The following is a 13,688-nucleotide window of genomic DNA, read 5'->3' on the forward strand; positions in this document are numbered from 1 at the left end:
CGGTCCTATCTGTGTGTACAGAACCGTGTACAGAACCTGTGAACGCAGTAACTATCTATGTGGCGGTCCTATCTGTGTGTACAGAACCTGTGAACGCAGTGACTATCTATGTGGCGGTCCTATCTGTGTGTACAGAACCTGTGAACGCAGTGACTATCTATGTGGCGGTCCTATCTGTGTGTACAGAACCTGTGAACGCAGTGACTATCTATGTGGCGGTCCTATCTGTGTGTAATATTAACCCGTGAACGCAGTGACTATGTGGCGGTGACTATCTATGTGGCGGTCCTATCTGTGTGTGAACGCAGTGACTATCTATGTGAACCCTATCTGTGTGTAAGAACCTGCGCAGTGACTATCTATGTGGCGGTCCTATCTGTGTGTACAGAACCTGAATGAATGAATGTGAATGAATGAATGAAGAATTCACTTTTGCAAGCATATCGACGATGAAGACGACAGCAAGAACGTATCTAAAATGTCAAGTATTGTGTCTATAGGTCCCGGATACATTCTGTCGGAAGGTTTCTGTCATTTCATCATGGATACTGACGTGTCTTGTGCGTTCCGACTGAAACAATGAGCTTGTCCACAAGATGATAACTTTAACGTCAGGTGTCCATGAACAAAAGCATCGCGTGTCTTCAGTATCAACAGAAACGTACATGTATTGTCAAATCTTACTGTGATATTTCCAAGACTGAATTGTGTCGGTCTGATCATTTTCTGTCTCTGCTAAAAGTCGACTGTATATTATCACGACTTATGTATGCCAGTGAACTCTATTGCCAAATTACCATGTAGCCATATGTCCACGTTTAGAATAATTTAACTACTGTTAATGATTTTAATTCCTACTGTTAATCCTCATTGTCTTGTACATGGACTGTCTACGGTCCTGAACGATTCATGTACAAGGTAGGCCACATCGAGCACGCACCTGGGTGATGTACTACGTCAAGGGGCGAGAGCATATCTATAGAGCATGTTTGGGACATTATGGGTCGAAGAATACGACAGAGATCTTCAGTACAAAATCTTAATTTATTGGAACAAGCTCTCCATAAAGACTGGAACGCAATACCTCATCTTCAAATTCAATGACTGATACAGGTGATGAAGTCAGCCAGGGATGTGATTGCAGATGGCGGAGGTTATACCAGATATTGACGTTGTGCTTGGTTATTGACATGTGATTTGTTGAGGATCACACGCCAGCATCTTGCCAATGACCGACCGTGTTAACGTCATACGACCATAGTTGTCAGTACTACAAAATGAGTGATATTTTTGCCATGAAAAGCCTATGAATAAACTAGTTTTTGTTCTTTTTCGTTGAGATCTGACATTTAATTATTCCGTATGGACCAAATATACTATTCACATTTTGCTAAGGATCAGATCATGGATTTAACAGAAAACTATTATCTGGGGTCAAATTTGGTTTAAATATATAAACTTATTGTAAGCATGGATCCTAGGTTCTCCATGCAACACTAATATTTCGCCCTCAGGAGGCAGGAAGAAACATTCCAGTTCTTTTTATTGCCAATACTTCACACCAGGCAATAATCAATCAATGGTGTTGATCATATGAGCAGTGTTCCACTAACTCGGATCACACGTTTCCACTTCAGTCAGCACAAGGTGTTGTGGATGTAAGGGCACAAGTATAGGCTTCTGACCATCAACTCCCCAGGTAATTACACAGTAAGGAAACACAACACACTGCTGTTTCAACATGTATTTATGTTACACTTCAATGTATAAGTACAAGTTATGGTGAAGCAAGCAGGAATCCCTGTCACCATGGTAACAGCTGTCCCATCCTCTGGTAGGTTCAGATGGAGGGGAGTCATCACACAGGTTCTTAAGTTCACTCACAGACAGACACAATCAAACACTAGGCCTTGACATTTGGGACATAACTAAACAATACTTCTTTTCCTTAAGGACAAAATACCAAAATACATATGAACTGATTATATGATAAATCACTTAGTTTAAAAGGGAAACTGAAATCAAATGTGTGTGTGTGCGTGCGTGCACACACACTTTATTTTCACACCTTTTCACAAGAGTTTCAATGGTCATTTAATAAACTTTTAGGACAAAAGGGGGGTGCGCACCCCTGCTCTCCCACTCTGGATCCGCCTATGCATTCTCATCTGTCTAGAAATATATAATCACCAGCCTGTATGTTGTGGAGCAACACTTGTCGTACACAGTCCAGTACTTTGATCATTGTTGTGTCCTAAAGTGTCCTGATACTGTCTCTATACAAGACATGTACCGAAGTAACCCATTTAGTAAACTGACAACCTGACAATCCATCCTGTAAATGGGGATCATGATACAGTTGCTCTATTTCAATTCCCCACGTGTACAACGTGTGACAGCCATCTGGGGCATCTCCAGCTGTGACATCACAGCAACATTGCTGAACGCTGTGTACAACGTGTGACAGCCATTTGGGGCATCTCCAGCTGTGACATCACAGCAACATTGCTGAACGCTGTGTACAACTGTACTCACGTATTTCATGTCTGGTCTAAATATAGAATAATTCTTTCTTTGAGGGCAGATCCAAAAAAATCAACTAAAACATTTGGGTTTTGTTTTTAGCAAAACATGATATTCTGACCAAAGGACCTGGAATCTGTTCTGTTTGATTGGCAAAGGTCTGTGTGAAAAGTAAATTGAGTTTTATTGTCCAGAGACAGGTTTCCTCTGAGATTCAATATTTCTGTACCAGTCAATAAAACACATACATGGTGGCAATACATAGGGATATATACAGTAGCGAATGTTTACTCAGGTTATTAGGGGAATATCACCATTATTGCCTTTCCAACTCACACATGAATATATCCACCAGAAAAACTGACAGCATTTAACAAGTCATTATATAACAAGTCATTATATAACAAGTCATTATATAACAAGTCATTATATAACAATCCAACAAACAAGTTTTCTCATTACATAACAATGACTTCCATCGAAATCTGCATGATAGATATTGCTTAAAAAAACAAAGCACCCCAATCACCCCACTGTCATATTTCAGAGTAGGTAAAATAAATATTTCTGTGTGACCTCAACATGTTTGACCTTGAAATTAGTGACCTTCAAATGATGACCTTAGTCATGAAAGGTTACATGGCCATCATACTATATCTGACTGAGGCTGGTTACTTGGGGCTTGATGTGTTGCCCTTAAATATTGTCTGACACACAAATCTGAAATAGAAGGTCATGAAACACAATCTGGAGTTCTGCCACTTGTTTTGCTTTACAAGATTGTGAAGAGAGAAGTTCCATGTTTCTCCCAGACCCCCCAACAATCAGGACGTCCCAGGCAGGTTCCTGTGTATCCCCGGGACATACCGGGCAGTGTCTGGTCTCTGACTGGTGAAGGTAGCGGTAGGCCAGGACCCTGAGGAACCTGTGGACACAAACATCTCTCACTAGACACAAACATCTCTCACTAGACACTCAAGACAAACATCTCTCACTAGACACTAACATCTCTCACTAGTCACTCTCACTGTAAGGCTGCATTCACAGTTTTACCTGCCCTGGCTACTTATACAATCAATAAAGGAAATGAAGAGTATAATACAAAATGAAACACTGAATTCATGAGCTTTCATATGAATGTATTTGTATGACGTATCAGTGATGGGGCCTGTTTCATGAAGCAATCTCAGGGTTTTACACAATGCAGAAATGTGCTTCCAGTACCTACCAATGTATAGTATGGACACAGAAGCACACATATACTGGGTCCCCTGGGAAGTACAATAATATTCACTGTTCAAAATTTGCAACAAGAGACATAAAGTTCATGTCATTAAAATAATCATTAAACCTTTTTGTAGTCTGCTACATCATTTCATTATGTTCAGGATCCTTTTATTTCATTGGAGGTCCGTAAAACCCTGCAAACTAAACATTTTGTAGAACTATGAAAGTTAAACAGGTGCTGATCTCTGTTTGTAATGTGGCCCACGATCCTTGTTTTGATCTGTGCCACCTGGCCAAGAAATCAATAAATATATCCAATGTCTGATGGCCTAATCAGAAAAATGTCATAAGCAATATGGCAAATGTAAGCAAATGATGAATAGAACTATGACGGCCTTACAACTATTCTTCAAGTTGTCAGAAAAATTCAAAATATTCACAAGACAGTGAGAGAATGGAAGCAAGCTGAAGTGAGGCAGGCACACACAACGCTGCTGGCAAATACAATCAACACCACTTTTACTTGATATAGTGTCTAAGACATCGAAGTCTGTTGTTCTTGCAGAGATATTAATTAGCAACAAACACTCTACCAGGAATGTCCCATAAAAAGTTACATCATCCCAAACCATAAAGATAACTGGGTTTGTTTAATGTTTCGTTGTAACTGTACACAAGCATGCACATAAAACAAAATATTCCGCTGAAAGTGAGTGAGTGAGTTGAGTAAAGTGAGTGAGTTGAGTAAAGTGAGTGAGTGAGTGAGTGAGTGAGTGAGTGAGTGAGTGAGTGAGTGAGTGAGTGAGTTAGTTTACACCGCTTTTAAGCAATATTCCAGCAATATCACGGCGGGGGTCACCAGAAATGGGCTTGACCCATTGTGCCCATGTGGGGAATGGAACCTGTGTCTCGGCATGATGAGCGAACAATTTAACCACTAGGCTTCCCGACAGCCCCAAGAGAAGGAAAAAGCATGTAACTGTATGAATGAGTGAGAAAGAGAGTGAACAAAAGAGTGTGTAGATCAGGAGACATCAGAGAAATAAGTAAGTATTAGTGGGAACTGTTAACATCTTAACATCACATCTACTTTATTTCAGCCATATAGCAACAAGAAAAAAGTAGAGTGAGTGAGTGACTAAAGGAACGTGTGAGTGAATGACTAGAAGAACGTGTGAGTGAATGACTAGAAGAACGTGTGATTGAATGACTAGAAGAACGTGTGAGTGAGACAGTCACCTCACAGACATGTCACCGCAGTCTTTAATCAACTAATCACTAATCAGACAAGCCAGTATAGACAGGTCAGCCAGGTCACACACAGCAATCAGCCTATATCTAGGGGTGAAACGCTACGCCCTTGCGACGGTACGGTACTTATTGCGGTACAAGGCCTTCGGTTCGGTCCGTTTCGTCTCGGTATATGATACACTATCATAATTCAGAAAATTGACAACAAGAGGCTAACCTTACTCTGTTTAATAACATGGGAAACAAATCATCATAATCTTTATTTTGAATGAACAAAACTGTCATTTCATGACAAGATAGAAGAATTAAAATATCACTGGAACCTTGGAGCTCACAGCTGTGTGGCAAAATAGCAAGTAGCCAAGTATGATTAAAAGTCACTAAAATCACATCAGCATTTACTGCAGTGAAATCACCACGTCCCAGAAAATGTTCATGCTTAAAAAACACTAAAAACAATTCACAAATCAGATCTTGTCGAATGTGACTCTTGTTGATGACATATCACGGATAAATAAATTTAACAAATTAACTCAACACAGTTGTCATAAGGCAGTTACAGTCTGTGTGACAGATGATTGTCCTTGATCTAAATCATTTCAAATTCATTCAAAATATCTTTCAAAGTTCACCCAGAAATGTATTTCTCCTTTTTGAAACAAATATGTTTTAGCCTGGGAAAGCTGCTTTTTCTTTTTATCGGTCGTTATGGTTTATTGATATAGCTTGTAATGAGATGGTAGCAACAACAAACAAACATAAGGCATAAGAACTGTGATGGGAAAGCCACCAGATCCATATGGGGGTCTATGGATGATCCCCCGAGTTATGAGACACCCGCCTTTTACATAACCCAGAATAAAGGCCAAGTAAAAATTATTTTCCATGGACATAACAGAACTGCTTTTTCAGTCAAAACTATATCGTATCGTCGGAGGTGAAAAAACAAATTTTGTAAAATAAATATGTGTATAGGAAACCTGCAATCAAATTAAAAATCATTAGACACAATAATTCAGTTGTCCTTCCTGTTATGCTACCTGTTATGTAACTAAGCTGGAAATAACAATCAGCTGTGTAGTGTGTACTCATGTTTTGCTCCAATCTACCGGTGATTCAGTTAAAAACGACCTGAAAATATAACATCAAAGGATTTCTATCCATTATCAGAATAATTTATATCTTAAGCAGTTATTTTAACAGAGATATTATATATTGCTATCGTATTAGTATAATGCATGTTTTCTACGAACGCATTTAACATAATAATTAACATAGGTTCAGCACTTTGGGTTACGTGGCTGGATACATTTTACGTATGAGGCAGTTTGACAAGTCACTGTTGACTTCCCGCGCGGTACCCGTCTCTTTGATTGTAAAAACACAATATTGGCAATTAATTGTGAAATATGACTTCAATGAGTCAATAACACGGGTCTTGGGGTCCATGGATGACGAGGCGGTAATTTGTTCGTGATTGCTGAGAATAATGTGAAATTGGTGCTAATGCGGATTGTGCGAAAAGCGGACCCTTATGAACAAGGTAAGCGGAAGTGGTACGCGTATAGAATAAGGTGATGTCATTTCACACACGTTTTCTCCAATGTTACTGTAAACAGTTTTAATAAATGAAAATGGGATTAAATTTAATGAAATAAAATGAAATTGAGGTAGATCGTTTTATTATGAGTTTTCTGACATTATACGTTTTCGGATGGCAGTGTTTCCTCGTGCTATAACGCGGAGTGTTGCATCACTGCAAACATCGTAAGTAACTTCAATAAGTTATTACAATGTTTCACTGTTCGTCTGATTTGAAATAACTGAAAAAGAAACAGAACTCAGCTATTGATTTGGTATCTGTAGTTGTTGTCTTGCTGACTTTCTAAGTAGACGACTTGAGGCGATCTCGAACTTACTTCCAGGAAAATAGCGGCCGTCAAGCAAAGAAATGCATAGATTTTGACCAAATGAATCAATTTCTAGACATTTTAGAAAAGGTTTAAAATGATTAATAAAATGACTGTATGAAAACCGAAAAAAACGAAGTTTTGGATTGCATTACAGTGTACTGAACTGAAGGCAAAATACCGCAGTTCTACCAATACCGCGGTATACCGTTTCACCCCTACCTATATCCATGTTTGTTGTGTATAACTGCAGGCAGCAATATTCCAGCTATGGACGTCTGTAAGCATCTTCAACAAACCAGGGATTGATGTTACTGGGGTACAGTCACGCACCATCAACAAGTCACGGAGCTCACCATCTGCCTCTCAATACAAGCAGACTTGCCTAGACCAACTGTCACTCAGATACAGTAAACAGACAGAGTGACTGGGGTCCTTCTCTGGGACCAGTGCTGGAGTTGTAGGGAAGGAAGTGTAGTGTAGGAAACTAACAGCTGGATGTGCGGCAAGACGAGGCAGTTCCTGCTGCCATGTGAGATGTGTGAGAGTGGGTACAGGCTACAAGATGTCAATGTTACCTAGAGATGTCATCATGTGTACGTGCCAACTGGAAGTTAGTCAAATATCATGTACAACTGTATCAACTCAAAATAACATGTTAATATAACTTGAACATTTCAATATAAGGGAGTTCAACTGTAATATCATTACAAGCAACACAAACAAACTTTTCCAAACTAATCTACAAGATTTACCAGCTGGTATAAATCAGTCGTCTACTGAGGCTAAAACAAAGAACACAAGGATACATCTAGATATAACGGGAACTGACAGGTAAGATGGTCAGATTTATTCAAACTACTCATATTTAATATCTACTTACTTTGTATTGTGTAACATACTCAGTCAGACGTTTTCATGGAACCAGATACATGTAATTACTTAAACTTTAAACGATGCAAACACTCACTTGACCCCGAACTGACGGATGCATCAAGACGAACCCGCTCTGCAGACTTGGCCTCCAGCTTCTCAGTGTAAAACCCGTTGAAATCCAGTCTGAAAGAGATATTCATACAAACTAGTATGTCTCCACACCAATCTCATTACCTCAACATCACGATGAACATACACACACCTACTAAGATAGAAGGAAGAACGTGTAGTTGTGGTTGCTACCTGTACAGAATGTTGAAGAGCTTGTGTTCGTAGTTTGTGCTACTGAAGTCCATGATCTTGTCCAGCAGGTCGACCAGGAGACGAGAGAAGTTGGTGTCAAAGTTGTGGATCGTCCGCTCAAAGTTCTCACTGCTGGCCAGTTGATCAACATGCTCTGTCACGACCTAATAAAAACATGTCACAGAATTAGTAAAATCTAACTATTTTTTATATTTGTATACTTATCCTGCACTACTTAGTTCCTGCACTTATTGCTTATGGCTTGAAAGGCGTGGCTTGCCAGACGATGTTAAAAGATGTAGAACTGCAATCATTTCCTGGTCTTGGCTGCTACTGTTCTGCGCATGCGTCACCGGAAGGTGACGTCAGCCACCTCAGATTATTGCCAGAAATCCCACAGATGGCATATGAAGCGGGGAGGTAGCTGATAGCGCAGGGTGGGCCCTTATCATAAGTAGTGCAGGATAAGTATACAAATATAAAAATATTTAGATTTTACTAATTTTTTAACTAATCCTGCACTACTTACTTCCTGCACTTTATCCGACAGGCTGGAAGGTGGGCTTGTCATCTGAGGGATCGCCTCGCTTATGTAATAGCAGCCAGCTCAATCCGTAAATCCCGTGCTCGGGAAGCGTTGGTAATGCGCCTATAACAGAGAGCAAATCAGCGAGTGGCGATCAGGTAGTGGTAATTCGCAAATAAGACCAAGTCTTAAATGAAAAGAAACCACTAATTTTAAAGCTGGGGAAGCTTAAGGAATGCAGTAAAAAGCATGGACTTGAAATACAAGGATAACTCCTTAACTGACATACCTAGTAGTTTCTGAAGAAAAACAACTCATTCCCCACATGGTGGTCCGTGGGAAGAAAACACAAGGCAGGAGGGTCACTCTCTTCGGGGCATGGCGAGTTGCTGGGCAACCACCAATGGTCCGAAGCTGTGGACATCGTCAACATCCTTGACGGCCATGTCCGCAAATAATGACTGGCAAAAACTGTGTCCGACCGCCAAAAACAACCTTGCATAATGGATGACACAGTACAAAAGTGCCATAGTCGAAGCAAGTGCTCGAATCTCGTGTGGATGAGAGGACGTGGAGGGTCCAGCCCAGCCGCTTTATATGCCTGAAGAATGGTCGTTCTTAACCATAAGGCAATTGTGTTTTTGCTGACATCTGACTGTGACGCCCGGGATAGGGGAAGAAATAACCGTTTCCTTGTACCACGGACACCTTTGGTGCGATCAATGTAAGTTTTGAGCGCACGAATCGGGCATAAAAGCAATTCAGCATCGTCTTCAGTGCCAACAATAGATGATAATGGCAAAATGGAAAACTGTCGATCAGGTTGACCTGGTAGTTGGTTTTTAGTGATGAAATCCAAACACAGACCCAAATGCACAGAACCATGATGACGACGTTATTAGTCACGTCTAGGGCGTGAACCTCACTCACTCTAGCCGCAGTTGCTAAAGTCAAAAGAAAAGCCGTCTTCCTGGATAAATCAGCGAGGGAAGTGTTCTCAAGAGGTTCATAAGGTGCACCATGGAGATGGTCTAAAACAGTGTTGAGATTCCATGCCGGCGGACGAAACTTCAACTTCTGGTCTTCAAGTCTGAACGAACGAAGCATGGCCTGTAATTCTGGGATTTTGGAAATCCTTCTGTCAGTGGGAACCGCTAAAACTGAGCTAATTGCCGCCAAATACGTGGCAATGGTGCCTCCCTTGAGACGCCTGGACGTTTGGAGATAAAGTAGGAAGTCTGCTATGAACTGAGGAGACACTTTCAGCGGTTCCTGCTTCCTGGTAACACCAAATCGTTCAAACGACTGCCACTTGTCGTCATACAAGTGTCTAGTAGAAGTTCTGTGCGTCGTCGCAATGGCTTTGGCTGCTCTGGCCGAAAACCCCTTAGCACTCAGTGCTTTCTGCAAATGGTCCATGCGTGCAGATTGAACCGATCTGGAGCAGGATGCAAGAGACGGCTGTGAGGGTGCACAAGAACGTTCCTCCACGTGGGTAGAGGGAAGGGATCTCCTACCACTAGGTCTTTTTGAACGGGAAACCAGTTCCTGGCTGGCCACCAAGGTGCGACCAAAATCAGTCGCAGGCAAGTTGTCTCCTTGACTTTTGAGATCTTTAGGTAATAGAACTAATGGCGGAAACGCATACGCGTGAAGCTCCTCCCACGATAGGCTGAGAGCATCCACCGCCCAACCGCTGGATCTGGGACTGGGGACACATACACAGGCAGTTGATGGTTTTGGCTGGTGGCAAACAGATCTATGTTTGGAGAACCCAATGCGTGACTTAGGAGAGTGAAGGCCTCCTTGTGTAGCATCCATTCCGTGGGAGCAACTCTGTCGGGTCTCGAGAGAGCGCCTGCTAGTATATTGTGGCACCCCGGAATATGCCGAACTCCCAACAGAATGTGGAGATTGTCGACCAGTTGAAAGAGACGAAAAGTATGATCGAGAAGAAACTGTGAGCGTGTCGACCCTTGCTTCCGGATGTACCACACCACCGTGGTGTTGTCTGTGGCCACCAGAAGACAAGTTCCTCGTAGTCGATGCGCTCAGTGATGAATAGCGAGGATTACGGCCTTCAACTACAGACTGTTTATATGCCAGCTTTGGTGTTGACCCGACCAAAGGCCGGCGGCTGTCTGGTCGTGTAAGTGAGCGCCCCAACCCTGCATGGAGGCGTCCACGAACAGTTGGTAATCCGGAGGCCGCTCTGTCAAAGAGACTCCTCCTAAGACGTTCAATGGGCGAGTCCACCAAAGCAGATAGCGATGTAACTGAGGTGGAAGACAAAACCGTTGATGAACGTCTGCCCGACCAATGTATGGTTGAAAATAGCGCTGCAGAGGTTGAAGTTGAAGACGCCCTCTGCTGGTAAGATCCTGCGCCGACGTCAACAATCCCAGGAGCGCCTGCCACTCTCGGAGAGACAGAGGTTTGGAGAGCGCACGTGGTATCAGAGACTGAATCTTGTCCCACCTGTCCAGAGGAATCTGAACTAGGTTCTTGTCCGTCTGGAAATGGCCTCCGATGAATGTGTGTGAGATGGGGACAAGCTCCGATTTGTCCAAGTTGACCAGCCAACCTAGTTGGCGCAACAGACGAAGGGTGAAATCCCGTTGTTGTATAAGAAGCAGACGGTCTAACAGGTGCATAAGGCAATCGTCCAGGTACGGGTCGAAATTGATGCCCCTCAAATGAAGATACCGGGAAATAGGAGTTGTGATACGCATGAACAACCACGGGGCTGTTGAAATTCCAAATGGGAGGACAGCCCATTGGAAATGTTGATTGTTGAAAATAAAGCGCAGATACTTCCTGTCGCTAGGGCGTATTGGAACATGGAGGTATGCATCCTGCAGGTCCAGGCTGATGAGGAAGTCGTTGACACATACCATAGTTTGAGGTATTCGAGAGACGTCATTTGGAAGTGCAGAGGACGTTCCAGGAAAGTCTCGTTGAAATAGGACAGATTGTGAATCATCTTCATTTTCGTGGACACTTTCTTCGGCACTAAGAATATTGGAGAATAAAACCCTGGTGTTGTGACGGGATACGGGAGTAATTCGACGGCTCTTTTCTCCAACAGAATCACTATGTTCTCCGCTAAGAGGTCGTGTTGAATCTGGGAGTGATTGTGCCGGAGAGGGAACAGCGTCAGAGGTGGATCGGAGAGGAGGGGGAGCCGAAATCCCTGCCTCAATATATCAGTGACGTATGGATCCTCTAGGATGGACCAATTTTCCCAAAAGATCCCTATTCTCCCACCTACGGGTGTAGGATAAACAGGGACGACTAGAGGTGGGAGTGTCCAGTCGTGCATGTCCCTCACTTCACTTGCCCCTACGCCTGTCGCCTCTGGGCGGGAGCACGGCAACATTGATATCCTCCCCTGTCTGATCTAGGCTTGGCACCACGTCCCCTGCCACGACGGCGCTGGGTTTCTGGCACGACGAACATATGGTCGCCGAGGCTGGTAGGTGTTGAATGGCATGGAGAAAGGACGTTGTCCCTTTTGAAAAGCTTTCAAGGCAGTCTCCCCTTTGGCAAATTCACTCACCTCCCGATAAATGTCATGAATGGCGTTGTTAAATAGTATCGACGATGACCAGGGTTGGTGGAATAATTTCCGTTGAAACTCTGAATCCCATGAAGAAAAGGAGAGGAAGCCTTGCCGACGAATTACGCATGTGTTGGCAAGCGCTGACCGAAGGTGCTCACGCATGTCAGTGAGGACTTTGCCCTGCCATAGCATCATAGTAATCGTCAGAGGTGGCAAAGGTGGCTGGATGCGCTGTAGGAGGGAGAGGCGCCGATGTTGCTGGTGGCATAAATGGCATAGGCGCTGAGGTACCGGCTTGACCTGATAATAAAGTCAAGAGAGTGCTGAGCGTGGACACATCAAACTGCTGGTGGCCGTATGGCGTCTGCATCATAGACACCTGAGGCATTGAAACCCTGTAGATGGTTGATACGCATAAGGCGCCTGCCCCGGGAACACTGGAAAGGACTGCGACACGGGAGCCTGAGCCACCTGACACGGCGCAAACTGCTGACCCATCGGTCGTTGCGGTGACAACATCGGCAACAGCGTAGGAGGTGAGGGAGCGCCAAGCGCCGAAGCGTCAGGCGCCGAAGGTCCAAGCGACGAAGCGCCAAGCGCTGAAGTTCCAAGTCCGGAGGCGCTAAGCGCCAAACGCTGTAACGCACGGTGACATAAGAGGCGAGGTCATCATCTGGATGCTGGTGACAGACGCACTCGGAGAAACAGTGGACGCTGCAACACTGGATGTAGATGTAGCGGTCGTCAAGACCGGCGTCAAAGTAGAAGATATATTCTTCCGTCTCTGTTGTCCCAGGCACTTCCTAGAAACCTGGAGATAAACGGAAAAACTCTTGGGTGAAAGAACAGCGCAGCTGGCACATTTATGGCCATGGGAACATTGAGTGGTACAATTCAAACATCGGGGATGAGGGTCTTTATGAGACTTCCCACCCCTACAATGTATACAACTTGCGCTGTACATGGATCTGCAATAAAGCAGAAAACCCAGTAAACGCACATAAAAACATTACATACAATGGTAATGAATACAACAGCATAATTGAGAACAAAGTCTCAAAAAACTGAATGATAAAGAGACCATAATACAGACATTATAAATATACCACTATTATATGGTATAGTATATAAGCCTGAACCAAATAAAACACAACGACTACAAATACGGTGAAGTGTTGTAATGGCGAAGTGATAGAGTGATGACGGGACCGTGTTATAAATGAACGACATCACTAAACAGAACTACTGAACTAAAATAACAAGAGAAAGTGAAAGATAATACCTACACTTCTCGTTGAGGACAAAAATAATAAGTTTATTAAGCACACACAAAAAATCCCATAGGATACAATGAACAGCTGGCAACCCACGCGTCCAGCGAGGCGTGCAAAAAGCAATAATCTGAGGTGGCTGATGTCACCTTCCGGTGACGCATGCGTAGACGAGTAGCAGCCAAGACCAGGTAGTGATTGCAGTTCTACATCTTTTAACATCGTCTGGCAAGCCACGC

General features: G+C 43.2%; 1 protein-coding gene across 3 annotated transcripts in view; it reads right to left on the reverse strand.

Moving 5' to 3' along the window:
• Positions 1–1,732: 1,732 nt before the first annotated feature.
• The window catches only part of LOC124281270 (gamma-tubulin complex component 2-like), a 72,127-nt gene continuing 60,171 nt past the window's right edge, over positions 1,733–13,688 (reverse strand). Inside the window, exons 29-32 of one of the 3 annotated variants that reach the window (XM_046717301.1) lie at positions 8,091–8,254; positions 7,882–7,970; positions 7,490–7,518; positions 1,733–3,448 (exon numbers count right to left, since the gene is read on the reverse strand). In XM_046717301.1, the coding sequence (XP_046573257.1) occupies positions 7,502–7,518; positions 7,882–7,970; positions 8,091–8,254 (270 nt within the window). In that variant the 3' untranslated portion in view covers positions 1,733–3,448; positions 7,490–7,501. Of the gene's footprint in view, positions 3,449–7,489; positions 7,519–7,666; positions 7,697–7,881; positions 7,971–8,090; positions 8,255–13,688 lie in introns of all 3 variants that reach the window. The other 2 variants (XM_046717300.1, XM_046717299.1) reach the window with 2 other exon arrangements.

The sequence above is a fragment of the Haliotis rubra genome, unplaced genomic scaffold, assembly GCF_003918875.1.
Source record: "Haliotis rubra isolate DU_JTF1 unplaced genomic scaffold, ASM391887v1 Scf281, whole genome shotgun sequence".
NCBI lineage: Eukaryota > Metazoa > Mollusca > Gastropoda > Lepetellida > Haliotidae > Haliotis > Haliotis rubra.